Source organism: Fulmarus glacialis, unplaced genomic scaffold, assembly GCF_000690835.1.
Source record: "Fulmarus glacialis isolate BGI_N327 unplaced genomic scaffold, ASM69083v1 scaffold4541, whole genome shotgun sequence".
NCBI classification, from domain to species: Eukaryota; Metazoa; Chordata; class Aves; order Procellariiformes; family Procellariidae; genus Fulmarus; species Fulmarus glacialis.
The window spans coordinates 573-26,232 of record NW_009190723.1 but is presented as its reverse complement, the minus strand read 5'-3'; the positions used below and the strand labels follow the sequence as shown (position 1 = coordinate 26,232).

Here is a 25,660-nt window from a genome sequence, read left to right as displayed (position 1 = left end):
AGCAGGCAAAACCCAGGAAAATCAGATCTTCTTTCCAACCAGCTCAGGACCCCGTTTGCAAAGGTCAACACCAGGGTGGGAGATGGGCTGTCAGCACCGCGGAGGGTCCGCTGCCCCCACGCCAGAGCCAGGTCAACAGGTCCCTCCTCGGAAAAACCCAGCGTCTATGTCTGATAAAAACAATTAGGGAAAATAACCGCAGAGGAAGAGGTGCAGCACCCTGCCCTGCCCTCGGAGCTCCCCGCCAGGTATTTTCCACACTGCAGAGGAAGGGCTCGGTCCCCAGGGCCACATCCATCCCGCTGGTTTGGGTTTGACCCTCTCAAGACTGTGGGTCCGGTAGGATTTGGATCTCCAAAAAAAGCCGAGAGGTTTCCTGGAAGCGTGGCAGGGCAGCGCGGTTGTCAGCAGAGGGTTTGTTGTTCACTTGTTTTACGTGAAGAAGATGCTGCAAGAGGCAGGGGAGGAGCAGCGGCCACATTGCTCCGTGCAGACCTCGGGCCGACTCCAGAAACGTGTGAAGAAGGGACAGAGGGGTGCTCAGGGGGACGAAGGCTGAGAGCACCCAGAAAGGGTGAAAAAGGAGCAGGAAGGATGGAGGCGAGGGCAACAAGGATGCTCACATCACCTTTTGTCATTGGCTTGACTCCAGAGGGAGAAACATCCCCTGATTGCCTCCGAAAACCCGGAGAGGGGGCTGCCCCGGGGTCCTCCAGTTGGGTGTCCCACTGGGAGAAACTCCGGGGGAGCCACCCAGTAATTCCCTGTGACACAGCCACAGCGAGAGGGTGGGGGACCCGAGACACGAAACCAAAAGAGTGGTGCAGCCGCTGCTGCAGGGTGTGGGGAGTGACTAACAAGCTAGCTGGGAAATACTGAAAGCAAAGCAAAACAAAAAAGTCCCCAAAAAATTATCCCAAAGAAAAAAAAAAAAGCCAGCAAACTTTCTCTGCAGACTGTGCCTGCGCCACACATTGCAGGGTCATTTCACATTTTACCTGGCAGACCACCCTCTCCTTTTATAGGTAAATATTATTTTTAAAGGTTGCTAAGAGCCAGCAGTGCTAATGCATTTGGGTCAGGATTTTCCTACTCCAAAAACACCGTTTTGTGACCAAAAGACACTAAGGAAAAAAATCCCTTCTACCTTAGATTGCATTTATGATGTGATCCAGCCCACGCCTCTGACGGCTGCAGCGGGGGGAGGCAGGGATACAGGGTGCCAGGCTGGGTGCTGCCCCGCTACGACGGGAGGCCGTGCAATACAATGACCAGGCCAGGGAGAGCACAGCGTTGCACAGGTTTACATGCACCATCCATCACTTGCTGACCGCATTGTTCTCTCTTTGCACACTTGTATGGAAATTTAGCTACAAAATGTTTCTACGAACTGTTCCCTGATGTGCAAATATAGCTTTAAATTACTTCTCTAGGAAAGAATCCTCACTATTTTATACAAATGGTCTTGCATGTTTATTACACAGAATCACGATCCAAAAAGAAGGGGATTCATCCCATGCCTATTCATAACACTGCTCTTACGCATTACAGGCTGGAACATACTCCAGGCCCCCTTGCATGATGAATGATACCTACTCTGCTCTTCACTTCCAGCCTCCTCCGATTTGCTTATTTATGGAGCCTCAGTGTACTGATGGAAACCCTCCTCTCCCAGTTTCTCCATAAGCCAGAGTACATTGTGGGCGCCGGGCTTGCAATGGGCACTTCGGAGGGGGAGCACCAAGACCTGAAACTCTGCTCCTGGCCTCGCTGCTGTGCAAAGACACCCCGGGACCGCTGGCTCCAGAACTACTGCACTTCCCGCTGACACTCTTCCCAACAGCCAGTAGTTTCTCCGCCACATCTAAAGCCTTTTCTCCTGCCCGGTGTCTCAGAGCAGAGCACCAGGCTGGACGCAGGGCCACGCGGGTGCACGGCTGCCCACCCACCCGCTCCAGGGATGCTGTGCCTGGGAGGTGCGAGTGGGACGTCTCCTGCTGTATTTAGCTTGGCTGGCTCAGCCAGCCCATTCCACCGCCTGCGCACAGCCCCGGGGAGAGTGGAAGGAAACAGCGTACCGGCCAGCCAAGCCAAACACCGGGAGGTCAAATGCTGCAGCACGGCTTCTCGGAGATGACACACACACCCGAGGCAAGTCCACTTGTCTCCTGGCGCGGGAACATCTCGCAGAGCCCTGCACTAACACCGCAGCTGCAAACATCAGCTCCTGACCCCGGGCAGCACCCGCTGCCTCCCTCCCAGGGGTGACGATTTTGCAGCCTGGGTGGGAGGAAGGTGCTGGGTGCCCGGTGCAGAGCGCAGCCCCCCTTCTCCAGCAACACGGTACGTACGGCTTCGGAAATAATCCAGTCTTCATTAACTTGTCAAATTAGGAAATTGAGAGCTGTCAAAGTGTAGCAAAGATTGGAGGTGGCTTTTATAGCAAGCCGTGGGATCTCCCACTGTTTGTCTAATCTAATTTCCTCGTTGTCGTTGTCCTAAGAGAATCATTAGAAGAGAGGAAAGAAAGGGAGAAGTAAAGAGACGACGACATGAAGGGTTTCCAGCTGAAAGCACTCCCTTCCGTGTGCGGGTGCAGACAAGAGGGTTTATATAAGCTGCTCGGGATCAGTAATTTTCCCCTGTCACAGTCACGTTTGTGTTTTAAGACAACTCTTAAGCTTCATCCCCTCTGGTCAATCCTGCCATAGGAAGAACATAAAAAGTGATTTCTTTTGTACTCCCATCAACTGGCAAAGGCAGAGCACTGACTGAGCCCCTTCTGACCCGTGGAGCTTTTGTGTTCCTCGCTCTGAAGTATTAAGTTAGTTAATTATTACCGAGGAGAGTGTGCCAACCTGTCCTGAACCTGCCACACTAAAATAAAAGCACGCAGAAGATCGAGCAAAGCCCGTAGCGTGAAGCGGCTTTAAATCGAAGACGCTTTGATGTGCTCCTCCGCAGCAATCAAGCAGCATGGCTAAGGCACATCACACAACGTAAAAGCACCTTTTCCTCTGCTCGCTCCTGCTCTCCCCATGCTTTTTCAACACTACTCTCCAAAACAAAACTCCACACGCATCTCCATGGTGCAAATAAGCCATAGACCAAAATAATTCATCCTGGTATGTCTCTGATTTCCAGGACCACTTTGCAAAGGCAGTGAAAAAAAATACAACAGTACAAAGTGAGAGAGAAGCCTTAATATGCAACCACAGCCCTTTTCAGTGCATGCGAATGGCGCGAGTACCTGGTGAGAAAACCCCACGTGCTTCGTGTGATCTTTCCAACACATGTAACTCAGAGGGGAGGGAGGTGCTGCTGTGCGTGGAGTAACCGTGATGGAAACCCTCCTCCCCGCAGAGGAGGCAGGGCCGGGTTGTGCAACGGCACGCACGGCTGAGCCGGCAGCCCCAGCACCGCCGCTGCAGCAGGAGAGCAAAGGATTTATTCTCTGGATGGCAAACACTCCTGTCCTCCTGCGTTGGCTTTTAAGAAGGCAGCACCAGAATCTTCTGAAAAAGCAACAAGTGAAGGACATTTTAAGGCCCTGCAGCTGAGATGAAGCCCTAGAGGAACCAGCTGCTGCAACAGCAGAGAGAGAACTGTCATTGGACAGCAGCAAATCAAATAAATTAAGAATCAATACCATCTTTGCTGGAGAATGAAAGTTTAAAACCATACCAAAAACTTTTAGGATAGGCTTTTGAGGCAAAGTTGCCATTCCTTGCCTGCTAAGTGTTATGTTTTCCAAAGATTTCATCAACTAAGCTGTGTTCAACAAACTGCTATTTAATTACCAGAATAGAGCCCTGTTAATTAGCCGCCCCAGAAGACAGCCCTTCATCCCTGTTAAGTGAAATTCCCAAATAATCCTTCCAGCAGCAGTTGTCTCACAGCTTGGGGAGCCACAGAGAGCAATTAGACATGCCCCCAAAGTTGCGGGGAACGATCAGAGCTCAGCCCCCGCCTGCTGCCAGCGACTGTCTTCAGCCCTGGGAAGGTGCAAACCAGCACAAGAAGTGTAATACTCAGAAGTAAAAGGCTGTTCCTCTTACCATTTCTCAGCTGTCCCTCCTGGCTCCGTTTGTCCCAGCTGCTTCAGCCACAGTCCAGCCAGTAACTCCTCTTCCCCCAGGGCTGGTGCTCCCGCTGCATCCCTGTGCTGGATCCCCAGGCTCCCTCTGCACGGTCCGTGCTTGTGCCCGTGTAAGAAGCCAGCAGCTCTCCTTCAGGCAGCTCACCACCATCCTCCACTTAACACCACACAGCATCAAAGCTTTTCCCAGGAAGATGCTGTCAGCACCTTTTACAAGGTGCTACGAACATTTCTGAAGCCAGCCCGAGATCTCCCCCTACTTCTCATCTCACCTGGCTTCCCAGGATAGAGGCTAAAATGATCCCCATGCGACAATAACTGCGCACCCGGCAGACCCGGGTGGCTGGACAGGTGTATCAAGGATATGAAGTTCCTACAAAATTCATAAGAACAGCCTGGATAAAGGAGACAAGCGCTCCAGCTACGTGAAAGGCTTCAGTGTGACCTGCCACACCAGCAGGCACCAGATGAAGCCCAAGGGTGCTATCCCAGTGCGGGCAGGTATCAGCCAGGGCTCGTGACCACCCCAAGAGGGAAGCAGGTTTCTTTAGTTCAGCTAATGCAGCAATCTGGAGTTTCTTTGTTGTCACCCACCATGGAAGTTAAATGTTTTAATTTTATGTTGAAATGCCAGCAGAAATTCATATTGAGAGGAAGTTGTAGGCTCTTCTTTGACATCCATTTAAACAATGTAGATGATTTTGAAGTAGTGGGGGGTTCACTTAATCAAGTTCAATAAAGCAGACCTCCAGGTGAAAATAATAAATATTTAAAAGACTAAAAAATTAACAGTTCAACATCATTTGGTATAAATACGACGAAAGGACAGTTCAAAAATTCTACAAAGTCTTGAAATTAATGGTTGCAAATTTTCAATATGCAATTTTTCATGTTCCTGTAAACTTGCACTACCCATTTTGATTCAGGCCCAATTTTGGATTGTGGCATACAATATGCTGAATTTTAGTCAGAAGATACCCATCAACCCAGATTCTAAGTAATAATAACAATTATCATCAGAATTAAGCCATACAGAAAAATCTCTGGTTTTATAAACAGGGATTTAGAAGAATGAAAGATTGACAATAGTTCATCACGTGGACTTCAGTGGTCAATGTGCAGCTATCCTATCCTATGGCTAGGATAAAGTCTCTCTCAACCTCTATCCAATGTTCAAGCAGAGAGGTCTTTAATATAAAAATGCCATGCAAGGCAACTACATAAAAATAATTTCCTTCAACAGGATGAATACAGTAATATCTTTAATTAGCAAGTTCCAGTGACATCACCAGATCGGCCGCTTTTGCCAGCAGATCCAACTCTACTGAAGTCAACATCCATGCACAAAATGAACCTGGAGGAGAGGTAAGAGGCTCTGGCTTGTTTCCAAAAGTAAAAGTAAGCGAAGGGTGAGGTATGTGATTAATTCCCCATTAGTATTCCAGTCACATTTCCTCCAAAGACAGGAAAATAAAGTGTTTCAAGTGAGAAGTCTGGCTTATCAAGTTGTTGAAAACATTTTTCTCAAAAAGTTTTCTACCCCTCACTTCTCCAAAGTAATTTTGGACTCTATCACGCAGGCCTGGAGGCTGTCCGTGTACATCCCACCTGCAAGTATCAGCTACCACTTCACGGGTGACTGATGTCCTGAGGTCTCCCTCTACCCAGTCCCTGGAAAAAGCGGAACCCCCCTCATTGTAGATAGAAATGAGGGTCACAGCACTGAGTTCACTTCACCTTGCAGGGAAAGCACCTTCCTACATTCCCTTGTTTCCCACACAGGTTGGGTATCTCTGCATAGGAGTCGATGGGTGACAATGGACCCTAGAAGAGAAACTACACTGAGTTTCAACACTGTTTGTAGATAAATAAAAAAATTTTTTTTTTTTTTTAAAAACAGATCTCAGACAATTTAGAGGTAATCCAAAGGGAGTAATATTATAAAAATAAATCCTTGCAGCATTAGATGTATCTTGGAAACCCACAGTGGTAAAAATTAATCTAAGCGAGGCTAGCTGGGGTATTTCATACACTGTCACTGCAGTGTGAACTGAAAACCATCATATAGTTAAACTGGCAACAGTCTCTATGCTTTTTATTTTGAAACCTCAATCTAACTGCAACTCAAAAATACCTCAAGTATTAACTGAATATTTACAAGAGATACTACTAATAAACTTCAGGCCTCCTTTCTGATTTAATAACAAAAAAATCCATCTAAAAATATTTTTAATCTATGAACGAAACATAGATAGCTTCTAAGACAGTAAGTTTTACTGAAAAATACACAGGTTTAAAAAAGCAGGTCCGGTAGCATTTAATCTCAAAGCAATTACAGAAGACATCTGGATTTTAGAAAATTCGTTTAATTAATAATGCTCATTAACTGCAAAGTTTTCATTCATAAATACAGTTGAAGTTGTAAAAAAAATTCAAATGTGCGATTCTATTTTTAAATTTATTTGGTTTTAATGGCTGCCTCTTAATACACTAAAGATGTGGAAATCAGTACAACCTGAACAGTTGCCAAACAAAAACCTCTTAACAATGAAGTAATGCTCAGTGGAACGTACGTTCATCTCTACCTTGCAGCTTCTTGTAAAAGGAATACAGTAATCTTTGGTAGTATATTAAAATAAACCAACACCTCAAATAATTAATATAGACAAATAATTAAAGATTAACACATTTTGTATTCATATTCATGCTGCAACACAAAATCAATTTCTTTCCTGTATTTTTTTTTTTTAAAAAGGTCACTTAGGAAGTCACAATGGCTTGAAACTACACACGAAGGGATCTCTTCCTTTGCACTGAAGTCAACAGCAGTTCTGATGCTGACCTTTGTCGGCACAGGCATGGGCTTAAAGTACTCACAGAAGTGTGAGGGATGGAATCCAGTTAGTCTAATGCATTAGAAATGATTCATGACACTTTATCATGAATGTACAGAAAAATATCATAAGAAAGCATACTATATAAAAACATTAAAAAAACCCATCCCCTCTTAAATAAGAGAGACATAGAGTTTGCAGGGTTTCCTACTGAAAAATCTCTCATTCTAGTCTGAACAGGGGCTCTTCTGAAATCACTACAATTAAAACACTCGTTAACATCATCCCACAGAGGGTTAGTCCCAATATAAATGTTCTCTTTAGTCGCTTATTTAGCGAACACTTTACTTTTTACTTTTACAGCCTGTGTGCCGTTGTCAGTGCAAGACCAGATTACACTGAATATTAGAATAAATGCAGTGCAGTTTCTTTCTCTCTTGGGACAAAACCAGTGAGTAAATCTTAACATGATAGGAATGTTTTAAAATGAAAATTGAAAACACATTTCACCAAGCCAGTATTCCTCCATGTACAACACATCTAGGAAAAGCAGCATACATCTCTGTGCACATTTGCATTTAACTAAGTACAGTACAGAAGAAATGAAAGCCTTCTATCTTAATGAAATAGGAACAAATATAATCTCATTGAAAAAACAAGTGGCCAAAATATCTTTTTAAAGAAACAATGAAAAATTAAAAAACCCCAACCAAACCAGAAGTAATGAATTGCGCATTTAGCAGTCAAGGCACCAGGTCTTCCTCATTTTCCCAGTTTGAAGTGTTAGTAACTCAAAAGGGCCGCTGTGCATAGTGCTTCTGCAGGGCTTCCACCATCCTTCTCTTTGTCCAGACCACCTCAAAATACCAAATAACAACGAATGAGCTTGGCACTTAATGTTTTCCCCGTCGGCCTTCAAAAGCATGATGCTCTCTGTGTGCTAAGGAAAAGAGAAGGAAAAAAGAAGAAAAGGACACGTAAACTTTGTTGAGGAGTTGAAAAGATGAAAAGAGAAGACAATGTATGAGCAGTCAAGGAAGACACAACATGCCTACGAGTGATCTCTGGGAATACGCTATTCTGATAATACATTTATATAGAGCCTAAAATAAGAGATCCCTTAAAATCCTAGTGTAAATGGTTCCTCTAAATGAATACTTAAATTGAACAGCATGCAGTCTTGACAGTTATCAAGAGATTTGTCTCACTTATTTTACGAATCAGGCATATCAAACATGAAACCAAATAGATTTTACAATTAAACTAAAAATATCTATTTTGAATGGTAGCTAACTATTACACTGAAGAGACAAAACCATGTATATTTTTGAAGTAATAATTTTAATGCAATGGGAGGATGCTACATTTCCAAATGGTTAATGATGAATCAGTAGGATATTCCCATGGAAATAGCCTACTAGCATCTTGTTTCTCTAATGAAAGTGGAAATTAACAGTACAAAATACTTACATTTATAAAACACTGCTTTAAAAGATGTGTGTGGCAGAAGTTTATGTATCTTTTCTAAAACTTTTGCTTCACTTGCTGAAGAGGCATTCACGTTCCAGACTTGCACAACATCTTCACGGTCACGAACGCTGACGCTAACCCCTATTACTTCATCATCTGCACAGAAGAGGAAGCATCATTAAAGAATACTTTAAAAGTGAGACATGTCTAATTTGGTACTTACGTATTATGAAACAGTGCCCAAAAGCTGAACAAACTGAATAAATGAAAAAGAGCAATCTCTAGTGAGGAGATTACCAATGTTCAAACCAGACAAAATAGTTACCAGAAAGAAACAAACACTGTATTTATAGAAGCTATTGGAAATATTACCTCATAGTGGTTTTAATAAAGTGCCATAGGATTATTCATCTTTGCTATTAGCACTCTTATCCTTGATTAGAAGGGAATCACAAGACTCCCTTCAGTAAGGTTAGCACATAAACTACTAGAGGCAATTTACCTACAGTAATGTCTATAAGCAAAAATGGGGAGGTGAGGGTGAAACAACCCCAAGAACAGTACCTGGAGGAGATCAGGCACCAGCTTTTCCAGACTTTGCTCTCTTTTTCCTTTACATTTTGTCAAGGCAGCAACGGGGGGAGGGGGGCGGCCCAAGAAAAAAATTAATAAAGCCCCAGTCAGGCTGCTGCTGCCAGTGTTGGTAACTCCGTGCTTCACTGAAGAAGCCCTTTTTGGTGTGAAATTCTCAGCACGTAGCTTCGTGGAGAGCTCAGCCTAAGACCATGCTGCGGCTGGGAGCGGTGGCTGCCTCCAGCAGTGGCCTCCATGGCGCAGCTGCACCATGCATCCTAAGGAAGGGGTCAGTAACCCCTGCTAATGCTAAGGTGGTGTCAGCAACACATGGCAAAGGGGAAAAACTACCTCCATAGGCAGCAGAATGTCATGTATTTGCTTAAACTGACCTGAAAGCACCCTATCAGTATAAAGGGCAGGAACACTCCCTTCTTGACACCAACTCAATCATGCAAATTAACGATTTTGAAAAGCAACTATTAGAAATGTCTCTCACAGCTCAACGATTTGAGGCTTGTATTCTGTATCTTCCAATTCTGAAAGCTGGGAAAGCAATGAGAGAATTACACTGTTTGAGAAACTCATTCAACAAAACTTTTGTAGAAAAAAACAGAGCCACCAAGGTGAATATACCCGCAGCAGCCTACTGCAATACGCCTGCTCTGCCGTATTAGACAGGTGTAAGAGAAACTGTTTGAAAGGTTTTTGCTGAACTGCTCTGTGAACCCGAGAAACACAATTCTTTTCTCTGGAATGACAGAGCAGTGCAGGAACGCTCCTAATGGGATATTCACAGTCACTGCATCAGCCAGTTTAATCAGATATTCATGCTTAGCAGAGAAGTAAATATGGTCAAAAGAAATGATGGAGAAGTGTCATTTGAACTGAAAAGTTAGCTCCCAGAATGCCTTCCCTCATTCGCTTCACCCAGAAGCAAGAAACAGTTCTGTAACAGAACCTTAACGAATTAAATGGTCACAGATTTGTACTTGCTTTTCATGATTAAGAAGCAGCATTTGATGATCTATCTTAAGCCAGCTAGCATTCACAGTTCCTTCCCAGAGTCCATTTCCAAATGAAACATGCAACCTTGCAAGCCTGGAGAAGTATTTATTCTGAAAGTGACTTCATTAAATTATTACCTCTGACCAAAATCACGTGAGCTTCTGGATGATTAATGCCTGTTTTCCAGTAAACCAGCAAAGTATTTTAAGAATATTTATGTAAATTCAATTACATTAAAGATTACCTTGACCTAAGTAGTATTTTTAAGCAATAATTAAAATACTGCTTCTAGGTAGAGTCCTAACCTGGGATTCAGGAGAGCCAGGTTTGTGTTATGGCCCTGCTATGGGCTTTTAATGTCACCACAGGCAAACCATGCAGCTTCCCTCTGCTTCAGGTCTGCACTAGTGCTTCCCCGACAACTCCTAACCCTGTTAGGAGAACCAGAAGGGACCATGAGGGCTAATGGGAGCATCTGTCCAATTTAGTTACTTCCAACAGTGATAGTATGGAGGTGTCATTTGGGGTTCCAGAATTCTGGCATTGTAGAATTTAATATTAATCATTTAAATGCTGGCTAACAGATAGTCATTCAATAACTAGAAAACCTGCTGGCTTCCCAGGGATGTACAAGCTGTTGAGCGTGAGTCTTGTGCTAAAACAGTCAGAATACCTTGTCCTCCTCTTAATGACAACAGGTATGAGTATGATTTCCAGCCCTGTCCCCCATTTTTCCACGTTCTGCATTCAAACTCAGTGTTTGTCATGCTAGCCTCAATCATTTTTAAAAGTTACCTGCTGCACAACAATCTGTAAACTGCTCTCCAATAGTTGCTAACAGAAGCTCTTTCCAAACTGCAGCCTGAGGGGGGGGAAAAAAAAAAAAACCAAAAAACCCAGTTACATTTGCATTATTATTTTTTAATTTGAAAGTTAGGTTTGCTAGCTCAGTTTGGAGTGCATTCTCTTTCTGAGGTTGTCTAAGACAAAAAAGAGTATTTATTGTAAGTAAACGCTTACATTTTATAATTAATTTCTTCAATACAGCTGGAGCAAGAATTTAGACCCTGAAAATACATACTATTACACAGAATTGTTCTCATAAATATTTTAAGTATTTAACAGTAAGTTTACCTTCTCTGTATCTGTGTCCACAACTCATCCTGAATGCACTAGTTAATGTAAAGCATGAAAGTAGATTTCTCCCAAGAATTTCCCGTAATAAAAGACCGCAAGCCTCCGCTTGTGATCATTTGTTTCTACAGAAAAGAATTACTACCACTTTAAGTACAGTACCTGAAAACCCTACCAGTAAATTAAATTGATTTATATTTAAACATCATCTCTGATTTGCCTTGACTATGAAATAAGTCTATCTTTCAACAAATTCAAATGCTCACTAGAGAATTAAAAGAGAGGGAAAAAGCTATCTGCTACTTTTCTTTGACTGTTAAGACTAATTACAGCGTTATTTGCTTTTGACACTTGTCACCTAAGCCAAAGCCCATACAAAACTTCAAATGCGTCTGGACCAACATAATGCTCCAACGTGTGAGTTCACACGGACAGAGTATTTTATTTATTCATTTTTTAAAAGAACACATCAACATGTATATTTGTCTGTATCACCATAATGACTTTATCATATACTACTTTTAAGGACTGTCTTTTCTGCTATATGAAGTTAGCTTGAGTTTTAGTACTATTAAAAAATCCAACGTATCAAATGCACCAGGTTAAAACAAAAAGCAAGCAGTCACAAAGATGACAAACTAGTAAACTGCTTTAATGGCATTTCTGAGTACTCCTAAGCCACCTTCTAGGATACAAAGGATTTCTGCGACTCATTATCATCTAATCCAATGCATCATATAAAGCTGTGGGAAGGACCTCTGATGCGATGGCTCCCAAAGCACGTTGATGACATCAGCGTGACAGCCTCTGACATGCCTGCCAGTGGAACAGCTCACGTATCGATGATGGGACTACCACGCACACTCTCATTAGCAGGCGCAGTGCTCACTACTGTGAGTTGTCCTAATGGTCTCAAGGGTAGGAAGCACTTCATCCAGTAGTAAGCAGTTGCAGGATCAGGCTTATGAGGATCTAAAAAGTATTCGTTTTCATATTAAAAATTGGCATACAGAAGTGTCACTGTATACATGTAACAACATTTAAGGGTCAGTATTTTGTCAGTCAGTTTTTCATACCACTTGAAAGACTGGTACCCTTAAAAAACCCTACATTTTCCTCCCTCCACACACTCACCAAGAGCTGCTATAGCATACCATCTTTTTGAGTTAGGTCAGTACAAGATGGTTCATCTTAGCCAAGGAGATGCTGTGTGCACATGTGACAAAGAATGAAGCCAAAAAATGAGAAACAGGCATAGAGGTATTATTTATGCTATTTACAGAGGCACTAAAAGTGACTGAAGTTCACCTTCAATTAAACCTTTTGAAGTGACTTGGAACGTGTGGTAATAGTTTGAGAGATCAAAAAGTACCTTCATTTCAAAAAGGGCCTGTCATTCAGCCTCTGAAAAACAGGGCCTCTGAGGTCCCTAAATTCACCACCCAGTAATGCAGGGTCCCCAAACCACTTGTCACTTCTGACAATCTTCACACCTTGGATTATAAGAGGAAAAAGAAAATTTCAGTCTTTTGTGATCCCTTGGGACTGCAGGGGAGGAAAACTGCAATTCACATATGGGGAAAAAAGCCCACAGGCAAAAATCAATTAACTTTTGGCTGAAATTTCAAGTACCATCTTTCAACATTTAATGCCTTCTGCAAGGCTGTTACATTTTTCTGACACTCCACTTCTCGTGTTTAAAGGCCTGATCCAGAACACACTTACACACATAAACACCATGTGTGAAGAGGTCAAATCTCCTCGCTGTGACAGTTCTCAGGAAGTTACTCACATGCATTTGATAGGGGCGCAAAGAGAAATCCAGTTGTTCCAGCAGGGCTAGAACAACGGCATGCCTGAATGGATTTTATCTTTCACATTTTTAAATTAAAAAAAAAAAAAGAGAGGAAAAAAATTGCAGCACTACAGTTTCAGAAGATGCATACAGGGTGATCTGAGAACTCACTGTTGCCAAAGGGGATGGTCCCACTCTTCTCCTTTACCCCCTATACCCATCAAAAAAGTCTCCTGGTCATACACTGAAATTAAAAATAAAATAAATAGGAGATTTTTTCTGACATGAGAGTGCATTAAGCTGGCTCACAAAACAGTCTGATGAGAACCAGAGCCAGTGCAAGAGGGATCAGGAGAGAATGAGCAAGATCTTCCCCTTTCTAGTGGGAGCAAGCCATGAGATGAGATTAGCTATTAGTGAAAACAACGCCTTCGTCCGCGTTTGGCTACAGAAAGTCACAGCACTACTGACAGCCACATGTAGGTGCAAACAAGCAGTGCCAAGCAGAAATAGTCCTACGGAGTTTGACAGAAAGTTTAGGAGCATTTCAGTGAAACTCTGAAAGTTGTGCTGGACTCTGTGTGTGGACTTTTGAAGAGCATTACTGAGGTTCTGGCTACAATTTAGCATAATATTATCAGGAAAAGATTTTTGTATTTTTCTTTGCATGCCTGTAAGCAAGCAGTCTTGAGAACAAAGGTGACTATAAAATACTTTGTATCCAACTGGAAATGGAGTATAACACTGCAGCCTTCATTTGCTTGATAATATATCCACAAGTGTTATCAAATGCAAGAGAGATGGAATTACCTGAAAAGAAACTTTTGCTCATTATCTTAAAATAAAAGGTTATAGATGTTAAAATAGTGTTTAGTGGTTGTGTTTTGATGTCAGAACTAAAAAGCTTTATAACAGCTTTATTAGATGGAGTTTAAAGAAACCCCCTTACTGAACAATGTCTAAGTAAAAAGTCAATATAACATACCGTACTTTCTTTAGGGACCTTCATTTTCCATATACCTCCTTTGGCATTGCTTTCTTCTTCCCTGGTTATGGGAAATCAGTTAAAATAAACATTCAAATCCACATCTAGATAAACCTACGTTTGGGGTTTAATTTTCCCAGAAAAGTCCCATTTGAAAGACAACTACTAACTCCAGGTAGCATGACTCAAGCTATGACTTCTGACATCAGAGATAATTCTTTCATTGTTCATATGAAGTGTACCTCTCAACACCTAATCCCTTTCCTAAGTTTTGTGTGTTGGAAAATACTTACATTTTCCCTGACTACAGCCCATCTTTAAAGTGGCTGCATACTATATGGGAACAAGCCACGAAGCAATTCTATATTTTACTATGGTAACCTTTTATTTTGGAAAAACTCTGGCATATTTTCACAGAAGCAGCTTATTACTCTCAAGTTTATCCAGTTTAACAAAAGAACATGAGAGCACCTCATTTCAGTTTTGTGACAGCTAGAAATTAATTGCCCTTATTAAAAGAAAGACTGAAGCTGCCCAGGGTCAGGGCAGACATAACCATTAAACTGCCTCACAATGACAAAGTACAAAGCTGTAAGCTTCAAGTTTATTCTGTCACAATAATTTTTATAAGATTTTAAATTAGGGTTCTAGTTTCCTGTTAAAACTCTGTAATAGCAAAGTTTAAGGAATAACCTAAAATTCATCTTTGGAATATCTAAGCCCAGTATGAGACCTATAGAGATTCCCCAGGGTCAATGGTCTCCCACCAATCCAGACAAACACTGGGGAAAGGAAGGGGAAAACTTTGGAAGGACATCTTCAAAAACCTCCAGTCCTCAATTCTTACTTCAGAATTTGTTTTTCTTCCTAAAAATCAATGCTGCAATTAGCCAGTATACTGTAACTGTAATCTGAGAAAAAGCTTCTTGGCGTTAATTATTGAAAAGTTAGCGGGTTACTGATGAGATCAAGCTATTGCAATCCCTTTCCTAAAATACAGCACCTACTTTAACAGTCTTAAACCCAATGTAGTATTTTCAGAAAAGATCTTTGTATTTCACACCTTAAATAGTCACTTACCACATCAAACCTAAAAATAGAAAAAAACAAAACCCAAAATACTCTCTCTCATCCTTATAAACATATCAAGACCTGCACACAATCGCCCAGTTGATTTACAGAGACACCAATATTTCTTTCAAATGCAGTTTACCTATCCTGACCAGTCACAGTATTTTTAGAACAATAATGTAGACCTTCAGATGCATTTCACTTGAGAAAATTATTTACTTCTTCAGTAGATTAGGACAGAAACCCCCTGTAGTAAGTCACCACCCAGCCAGACATACTACGATCAAGTTAAAGAACCCTAACCCAATCACAATCTATGCAAACGATGCCAAAAAAAACAAAACTCTTCAGAAAGTGCTAATTAAGATGTGACGGAACTGCACCAAGAAGAAGGTATGCAAAACCCAGTTTCTGAAAGGGAAACCTCAGTAATTTATACTTTATTCCATTACTATCCTACAATCAAGTAGGAATTTGCTGCAACGAATCACTTCATAATGCCTTAAGTTAGTTTTAATCCAAGGTATATGTGCTTTTGCACAGGTGAAGAACAGTTAAGGACCATCAGTTGTTTGCATCACTATTACACTAGCTTCAGTGGAAAGAAAAAAATTTGCAAGTTAAAAATAATTCAAATAGAAGTAACATATTGTGTGTATTCTTGAATTGAAATTCAGAAGCGTATTTTAATTTCTTAATTTCTATTTCATAATTTTATTTCTTTCTTACATTTATGTTCAGAGGTGGACAATTAAATTATAATCTATGTTTTTAATAAAGAGTCCTTAGTACAAGTCATTTCTAAGCTTAACAAGATCCTTAGGATATTTCTTTCGTAGGTCCTAAGTTCAGGCGTTTGCAGGCACCAGAAACGAGTCACTCCCATCCCACACCTGCCTCCTTTCACCACTTCAGGTTTTTTCACTGCCCATTCCCAGAAATGTCTAATGATAACATACATACCAAAGCGGCCGTCTTTCTCCCCGCATTAGATGATAACTACATCTCAGAGGCAAATTTGTCACAGGAGGAATGTTGTTGTAGACACTCCAGAAATCCTTAAAAAGAAAAAATACTAGTTGCATTAACACAAAAGAGTAAGTTTCATGTAGATTTACTTTCTTGTTCATTTTCTCTAAAACAACTACATATCCTGCTCCTAGAGAACTGGCACCTTCTATGTTATAGTAAAATGCTCTGAAAAGAACTTGTTGCATTTTCACATTTACTTTTTTTTTTTTTAGATGCCAAATCTGCATGAAGTGGAGGTAGAAAGGGAAGCAGTTGGACTGTGGATTACTTTAGAATCAAAGTCCTTAGGAATAGAGAGAAGAAAAATCATCAAAATCAGAGTTACACTAAGGGTATCAGAACAAAACTTTCTTAGCATATTAAAAATATGTACTTATATCAAATATCCACCTTCTTTCACTTAAGACTAGCCTAAAACTTTATCATGATTATCTTGAGTTACAAAATTCTGTTGAACTAAATGCCTAACTAGCAATCCAACTACTTTGTCTAGATCACAGTGAAAAGTTTCAACCAGATGCAAAGAACCCGAGATGCACATATTAATACAGGAATGGGGGAGAAATTAAAAGATCCAAGTTACCATGAACCATCAGATTACTTCCCACTGCTTCTGCTGGTAAAAGCAGAAGCTGTCATGCTTGTTTGGGGTGGATAAAAGGCACCCAAAAGCAGTGGTGAGCAACTGAGGTGAGGGAGGGATCATTGAAAAGATCCCAATCCGCTTTCTTCTTTATCCAACAGTTGGCAATAAGAAAGGATTTTCGAAGACTTCTGTTGCATCAACATGCAGTGATGCAATATTAAGCATTAGTACAATCCATTAAGTATTATCTAACACTTAATCATTAGCACAACTTTAGAAACAAAGATTGCAACATTACGCGATAAAATTTTGTGGCCCTAGGCAATTCTACCTATCAGCCATTACCATTACCCAGTCACAAGAAGAGATGGAAGACTATTAAAAATATAAAAAATTGGTATGAAACACCCATTTCAGCTTTCATCTTACTCTTACCTGGTTGTGTGCCCAAACCCTAAAGCTACTGACAGAAGTGGAAGGAACAGAGCTACGCCGGCAGACAGCTGTGGAAATATTTGAGAGCTCTTGTGTCCTGAACCAGGAACTTAGTTTGGTTTTCAAGCATCCTTCAGGCAGTGCAAACTGGCATTCCTCATTGACTAGCTACTGCCCATGAAGGACAGTGATGAAGTTCATGAAGATTTTGGTTTGCTTCCACAAGGAAGATCATATTATGTGTATGATAGCACAGTAAGACACATTATGGGCCACGCTCCTAGCTTCTGATAACCTCATCCAGATTATGAGTCTTCCCAGAGGACCTGAAGGAGGTTTTTTTGTATTTTAAACCCCAACCCAATGAGAAGAAAACCTCAAGTTTTTTAGCCAATAAAACCAAATCATTTAAATAATGAAGGCTAGATTCAGAGTGGGAAAACGTGTAACACCGGATACTGTGTACACCAGACCATGGTCTCAAGCTGTCCTTTTTTCAACAGAAACCATTGCAGCCAGTTTTGAAACAAACCCACTTCTGTTGTCAACTTTAACTTCAGAGTGTCACTTCTTTGTGTGACCAACGGGGACATTCTGCTGACACAGAGAGCTGAGAGGGAACCTCTCCCAGGGGTCTGCAGGACACTTCCATCCTTTATGCCAAAGTACTTCCACTGATAACCTCGTCTCCAGAGAACCCCAAAGCCAATTTGTTTTCTTAGGCCAATTAGCTGGGAAGAAACATCTCATGCAATGTAACAAGTTGTGCAGACGTTAATGAGAAAGCCTTACTTAAAACTTCTGTAGATCACTACGGCTGGGCTCCTTCAAAGAGAAGGTTTTGCATCACCTTAGAATTTCAGAGATTTAGTGAACTAGAGTCAGCTTAGTAATAAGGTGAGACAAATTCACTACACTTCATGCTAACTGTGGTATTAAAACAGAAATGCAATTTTACTTGCAAGAGACGCTCACTGCTTGGCACTGGCAGACAATACAGAGACATGCAGAATTTCTCATTGCTGCAAGTATTGCATGATTTAAAAGTACTTTAATTCAAGTCAGTTTGCTAGAGTTTTTTTTTTAAATTCATGCTCAAGGAGAGAAAGAAGAAAAAAAAAATCCACAAGCTGGAACTTTCAGTCTCTGTGTAATGATTTTCTGTATTTAAAAAAAATGGAGAAAAGGCAGGAAAAATATTTAAAATACATCAAGTATAACAATCCAACGGAGGCACAAGTCGAAATTCAGGAAAGTTTAAGAGGGGGCTTGCCTGATCAATCCAATATGCTTCCTCCTTTCCTGGTCTGGAAAGCCAAATGAAATTCAAATAATGACAAAGTAATACCACACACAACCGGCAACACTCACATTTCATACCACAGGTAAGCAAAGCCACAACTGTGACTCATCCGTATGAGGAAAAATGAAACTTAAGGTGTGAAGTTACATTAATAACATCTGGCAATTCCTATAGCAAAGCTATACACCTTACCTGTACTGTTTGTACTGTATAAATCTTCTTCAAGTTTGACGCACATTCAGCTGCTGTCGTCCCAGGAAGTGACCTTGAAAACAAAGTAGAGATTAACAAAAATATTTATTTTATCAAGGGGGTAGAAGGGAGATGGATGGGGAAAGTGAATCATACGAGCATGCAGCTGAAATATTCACATGTCAAAGTTGCATAATAAACTCCAATTATCATGAATCATTTAAAGACAGGAATTCAAGTGCTTTTATAGTTTTGAATAAATTAAGATACTTTCTAAAATATTTTGATTAAATGGGTGAATTAGGCATTTTAAACCAAGAATAGCAGTGTTCCTCCTAAGGGCCACCCCACACCCTTCCGCTGTGAAGGGCTATCAGCAAGGGACTGCAAGCTCCCACCCCGGACGTCTTTTTAATTGCATTTAGTATAACCCAGAACCCGCTCTGAGCGTTTTAATATACTCTCGGTATTTCATCCTTTTAAAAAGAAAAGTCGCCCACGGAGTTTACACAGCGCATTACCACCATTTCCCAAGCAGCAGCGGAACAGGCCACGAGGTGGCGGCGGGGCCTTCCCTCAGCCCCGCAGCAGCGCGGCGCTGACAGGAGCCGGTCACACCTGCCACAGGCTCCTCCGCACCCCCCAGGGGACGGGACACGCATATATGGGCCGAGGAGGTGACCAAGTCCCCGAGGACAGCTCTTTTCTGCTGCGGCGAGTGCTGCATCCAGCTCTGGAGCCCTCAGCACCAGACAGACATGGACCTGTGGGAGCGGGTCCGGAGGAGGCCTCCAAAATGATCGGGGGTGGAACGCCTCTCCTGTGAGGAAAGGCTGAGAGAGTTGGAGAAGAGAAGGCTTCAGGGAAACCTTATTGCAGCCTTTCAGTACTGAAAGGGGGCTTATAAGAAAGATGGGGACAGACTTTTTAGCGGGGCCTGTTGCGACAGGACAAGGGGGAATGGTTTTAAACTAAAAGAGGGTAGATTCAGACTAGACATAAGGAAGAAATTTTTTACGCTGAGGGTGGTGAAACACTGGCGCAGGTTGCCCAGAGAGGTGGTAGATGCCCCATCCCTGGAAACATCCAAGGTCAGCTTGGACGGGGCTCTGAGCAACCTGATCTAGTTGAAGATGTCCCTGCCCATGGCAGGGAGGTTGAACTAGATGGCCTTTAAAGGTCCCTTCCAGCCCAAACTATTCTATGATTCTAGACAACCCTGCACACGCAGGAAACTTCTAAGACTTCAGGCAGCTCCTCCACCACCAGCATTTATTTCCTCAAGCCATGCCTACTGCCGGCACTTCCCATAAAGCCAAGAGGTCCTTGGGTTGGTTTCATTGCCAGACCTCAGGGTTACACTGATGTACACCAGGCACAGGTTAGCTTCTCTAGCTCACGCTCATACTGACTATTCCCAATTCCCACCCAGAGCTGGTCCCTTTAGGCACACACAGCACGACTGCACCCCATCAACTTAAAGGTCTTTCCCAGCCCAAATGATTCTATGACTGTCTTTATAACCTTCATCACGACTCTTCAGTCCATGCGACATGGGACGGTGCATCCGTATCCTCAGACATCACTGGCTCCTGTCACTGTGCTGACAGCACATCATAGCGCCCATCTTACAATTCCCAGCACACGCCCCCACAGGCACAATTTGGGGTCAAAATTGCTAAGGTGCATTCAGTTTGTTAGAACTGGAAACATTTTTTTCCCCTCTCAGAAGCTGAAGTAGGATTCCTAAAGAAAAATGAAGATTAAAGACAAAGCAACCTCCCATTGCATCTCAGAAGAGGAAATAAAAATGTGTAAAATGACTAAATCTGGAAACAGAAGCAACAGAGCAGATTTAAGGAAACAGAAGAAAAAACAGTTGTTGCTCAGGTACCTGCTGAAGAAAGGATAAGGGCAAACCAGATCTCAGTAACCCTCCCATCAGTGTGGCTGTTTGCCCTGATACCTCTGATCAGCATCAAATATGTGCAGGAAAACACTAAAGTAACTCTCAGTTGTTACAGATATAATTCAGGCTCTGGGGCAAAAACTAGATATTCATATAAAGGAAGAAATTTAATATGAAAAACTGCTGAAACAGCATCACATCTTCAAAACTTTAATAGCAGCTCCAAGGTTTTTTGAAGGCTCCTATCAAAATAAGTTACTTTAAAAATACATATAAAACCAGCAGAGAAATCCCTCTCAACTTTTTCAGTATAGAACAGATAAACTAACATCTACTTTACTATTTGCCTGTTAATCACTGGACATAAGAGTACATCGCAACAGTGGAACTGATGAGAAAACAGTGTTACATGTCCAAATTTCAAAAAAATCACTTTAACTAGAAGTTATAAAAACAAACAAACAAAAAACCCCCAAGAAATCGCTACGTGCAGGTTCTAGTCCTGTGGCTCATGAACTGTGAAAACTCCCACAGGAAAACTGATAACTTGAAAACAATCTCCACCAAAACTTTCATCAATTGCAGGTTCTAGTCCTGTGGCTCATGAACTATGAAAACTCCCATAGGAAAACTGATAACTTGAAAACAATCACCACCAAAACTTTCATCAACGTGCTCAAAAGGAATTATCATAGTAAGGGTTTGGGGTGGTGTGGGTTTTTTTTGTTGGTGTTGGTGTGTGTGTGTGTGTGTGTGTGTTGGTTTTGTTTGTTTGTTTTTACACACACTCTACACTCAGCATTGAAGAACAAAAAGAGAAATTCGCAGTATTTAACAGAAACAGAGTCAGTCAGATGGCTTCTGAATGCACCAAAAAATGAAAGTAGTAAGTTAAAACAGAGAGAAAACTTAGCAGGTGATTTAACTGTGTTTGTCAGTAGGGAGTAGTGCTACTACAAAACAGGAACCCTGCAAATACTGACCCTTAAAATGAAGCCATTACAGGATTCCTCCCTTTTGGATAATTTTACTGTCATCAACAATAAAATTAATCCGATATGCCATACTGAACTGCCAATTATTGCCATGGTGAACAATTCATTTCCAAGCAACTCAACAGGCCCTGCAAATCCCTACGAGCATACTAAAAGGAGGGGACAGGTCCTCCCATCTGGGTCATAGCACCAGCCACGCTCCGACAGCTCTTGTGGGGACAGACTTAGTTGGTCTGTCACCCCACCACCTACAAATGCACATCTGGGTTCCCCATGGAGAGTCTGCACATGAAATATTCAACAGTTCTCCTGGTCTGCCTGTATTGTGCCCTGTGATGCCACTTTTCTGCACCTTCAGAACGTTTACGGGAGAAATTTGAGTGCAGTATCAGGAATAGATGAGTTGCCTAATCAGACCAACCCACCATACCACATCTCACAGTAAACTGCAGGGGCATCAGTTAAAAGTGGAACATGGAAGCAGGAATAACCCACGCAAACTGAATCCTAATGCCAGCTTGCTTCACTACTCCTTCATTATTCCAGCACAAATAAAGAACAAAGGATACAAAGATAAATTCCATTGTTTAAAGGATACAAAGATAAATTCCATTGTTTTATCCATGACTAAACCTCCAGGTGGTTGTGCTTATGTTAATGTCTGATGCTGAACTATAGGTTTTCTGTTTCCCTGCAAAGAATTAAGGATAGAAGTTTTTTCGTATGTGCTCACACTGGCCTTTGTTTTCCAGTGGGAATCGAATCGTAGCTTTAGCGGGAGCTTTAAAAGCTGCTGAGCACTTTTGAAAATACTCCTGCAAGTACTTAGCCGCAACTGCTTTTGGTATAAGCAAGCAAAATATTTACTTACAAAGCATAAACTCAAAAACATGCTGTGGCAACTAAATAAATCTGGTAATCCATTCTGAATACAAAGACTGATTTCCAGCCATCAAAGCCTGTCAAAATGCATTCACTGAGTTGAACGTTCTTACAATATTAACCATCATTTTTCATTGTAAGCCACCTACTCATAAGCTTTAATAGATGAACTAGATGATCCTAGATAAATAAGATTTTGCTATTGGGAAGAAAGGAAATTAAGTTTAGTTTCAAATATCTGGTATGTTCAGTTATGAAGATTCACAATTATTATGAAAATGGTTCAGTTATCAGAATTTCTCTACTAAACTTTATTTATATAGAACTCATCAGTATAACACGCAGAGAGAAAAATCAGCACATAAGGATAATATGATTATTAAGAATATTTTTACTTTCCTGGAGTAGACTAATAACATTGCATTACATTTGCTAATGTTTATGAGCGTATTCTTCCTCTCAGATATAGAAGAGAAACTATTCTTGCAATGGAAACAAAATTACCTAAAAAGCGCTTAAAAATCAGGCAAGAAGACAAGGCAGGCAGGCCATGACCCTGCAACGCGATCCGCGCTGCTGCACACTCAGACTTCCATGGAAGCGAGGGCATCTTTGACGAGGTTTATCTAGAAATGAGACTTCTGTACTAGGCTTTTGTGTGATCTGTGCTCCATTTCTGACAGCGCTGATTTGTATAGAAGGGTACTGGTATTTTCCTCGCTGTTGACTGAAAGTGGTTTGTCAGCAATGCTGGCAGCTCAGGTGCAGTTAGATCTTCAAAAGAGGTCTTTTTGCAAGGACATGCAACATCTTCATTATTGCATGTGCACACATACATTGGACCGAAACTGTTACCGCTGAGAAAACCTCAGGCTTCTCGTCGTAAAAAATCAGACAACTACTAGTACTAGTATGTTCTCTCTGTTCTTTTAGTAGGGAAATTCGTGTAGCATTAAACATAAGATGGCATACAATACCCATGCTAAATGACAGTCATGATTTGCAAGGTTTACCAAGTAGGATATTTGCATCATGTCCACATGTACATCAAAAAGCATAATCACCTTCACAGCTTTGTATTTATACAAAGCTCACACCCCGATCCACAACCCCAAATCCCATTAAGGGATGGTTTCAAGTGCCTAACATGGCTTGTTACTCAGGACATCCCAGCCTTTGATGGTCACTTCACTTGACTTCTCCTTTTGTGCAATCCCCGTGTTGAATGCACTACACAACTTGAACATAGTGACCAGATTTGTAATCTTTGTTTTTAATTTGTTATATTCAGTGATGCATATTGACACTTTCATGTAAAAAAAAAGAAAGACTACACAGTGTAGCAAAAACTAGAAAGGCACCCTTTCATTTCAAAGCCAGAGGCCATTATAAGCGGGACCCTGCACCAATCCAGAGTCTCACTGAGATAAGCACAAGTGTGAAGAGCCACCAGCATGGATCAGCTTCCCAAGGTGGCACCAAAGGCATCTGCAAGACTTGCTGAAATTCCCCATGCGCCGCAACGTCACTGCGTGCAAGTACTACGAACGAGACATGTAGGTATGAACTTGGAAACCTGCAGAATGGACAAATAAAACAGCAGATCTAAACCCCTGGTTTCAAAACTTTTAGCACATGACCTTAAAACATTTTAACAGTTAAAAAGGAAATCTCTTTTCTCTTAAGAGAAAAAACACCTGACTGCTTCTCTGAAACTGCTGACCTGCAAGCATTTGAAGATCATAGACAGGATCTTATTTGTCAAACTGGTGAATAATATTCTCCCAAATGCTTTCATCATGCTCACTTTCCTAAAGCACATACGGGGTAAGATACAAGAGAGTGGTATCAGATGGTTACTATTTCAGACACACATACCAAGAAAGGCTTAGCACTTATGGGAAATGCTGATGCCCCATGACACGTGTGAGATAATGGCAATGGACCAGAACGTGGTCACAGGATCCCAGCCTCCAGTGCCAAGGCATTCACAGAAACAAGTCCTGATGTAGATAAAACAAAGCCATTTACTTCTAAAGCAGGAGATGTATCGAGTATGATAAAAGCAAGGTCATGAACCCCCTATCCCTTGGTAGCATATCACTATATAGCTCCTATAGGAAGTACTGCTTAGCTGATGGGATATTTATTTTAAATGTGACTTAATGAAAAGATACATTTTGGAGATGTTAGAATGTATGTCATGGATCTCTCTCACAGTAATTTAATAGAAGAAGATAACTACATACCCATCTCAACATCTGTTTATCCTTAAGCATCACTTCTTCCTGCTTTTCAGTCCAAGTACAGGGTAAAATGTAGTAGCAGTCAAAAATCAATACCATCTCATGAGGAAACATCACTGCTCCACACTACATGTTACTAAAGTAAGTTAAAAAAGTGCCCACAGTTATCTTCTCTGGAAAGTCCATCCTATACAAGCCTAAGCAATGATCCCTCCATCAAATCTGCGTGGGTGTATCAATAAATGTCACAGTCACTTCTGTGGGACTCTGTAGACAGACATGAACCTCTACACACTGCAGTAAAGTAAGTTCATGGTTGCATCTCTTGTGTGCTTTTTAATGCCTTAAATGGATTTTAAATGTACGAAGCATGCCTTGTTTGCTGTCATTCTTGTTCCCTGCCATTATTCTATCACTGTTGCTGGTAAACAAAACACACAGTTTTGTGTATATATGGTCCCACTTTTTTTTTCTCATACATACACTCTCGGTTTTATAAGTTAAGGAACAACACCACTACCTAATTAAATGCACTTCTATGAGATCAGAAAGAAGAAAAAAAAAAATCTATAGAATAACTGAATTTTAAGAGTTTAAATTACAGTGGAACCAAGATTTCGGAAAAAAAAATCATGATGCAACTCAGGAACTTGAAATGGATTTTAACTTCGTACGTTGATTATAAAAGATAGACATGCTTATCTCCACATGGCTTGTGTAAACAAACAGATCTGGATGGTAGCTTGCTTAAATAGCAGCCCAAATGGTGCTTTTTAAAAACAAACAAACAGAAAACACAACTCATCCTGAACCTGGCCATAACTACGCCATGAGTTCAAAAGGATTAACGAGAAAAAATTGTGGGGTTATTTATAAGATTTGATTTGCAGGACCTGAGAATATTTGTGTGCTTTCAACAGTTTCTTGCTATTTCTCTGTCATGAGTTGAAAAGTTACAAAAAAAAAAAAAAAAAAAAGAAGAGAATTTACCAATAGTATGAGGTAGTATGTTCAGTGGCAGAAAGGCTTATAAAGGAGAGAACTTTCCTTCTGGAGTGGGGGGAGAGGAGAAATACAACAGAAAATTGAGAAAAGGGAGAGGTAGAAGATT

At 41.3% G+C, this 25,660-nt stretch overlaps 1 protein-coding gene across 1 annotated transcript; it reads right to left on the bottom strand.

Moving 5' to 3' along the window:
* Positions 1-7,826: 7,826 nt before the first annotated feature.
* EIF4E3 (eukaryotic translation initiation factor 4E family member 3) lies at positions 7,827-18,590 on the bottom strand (the record flags this gene model as incomplete). The annotated part of the gene is made up of 6 exons (XM_009586292.1): positions 7,827-7,873; positions 8,404-8,559; positions 10,780-10,846; positions 13,899-13,959; positions 15,933-16,027; positions 18,518-18,590. Coding segments are annotated over 6 exons (499 nt in total), but the record flags the coding sequence as incomplete, so codon positions are not given.
* Positions 18,591-25,660: the final 7,070 nt, after the last annotated feature.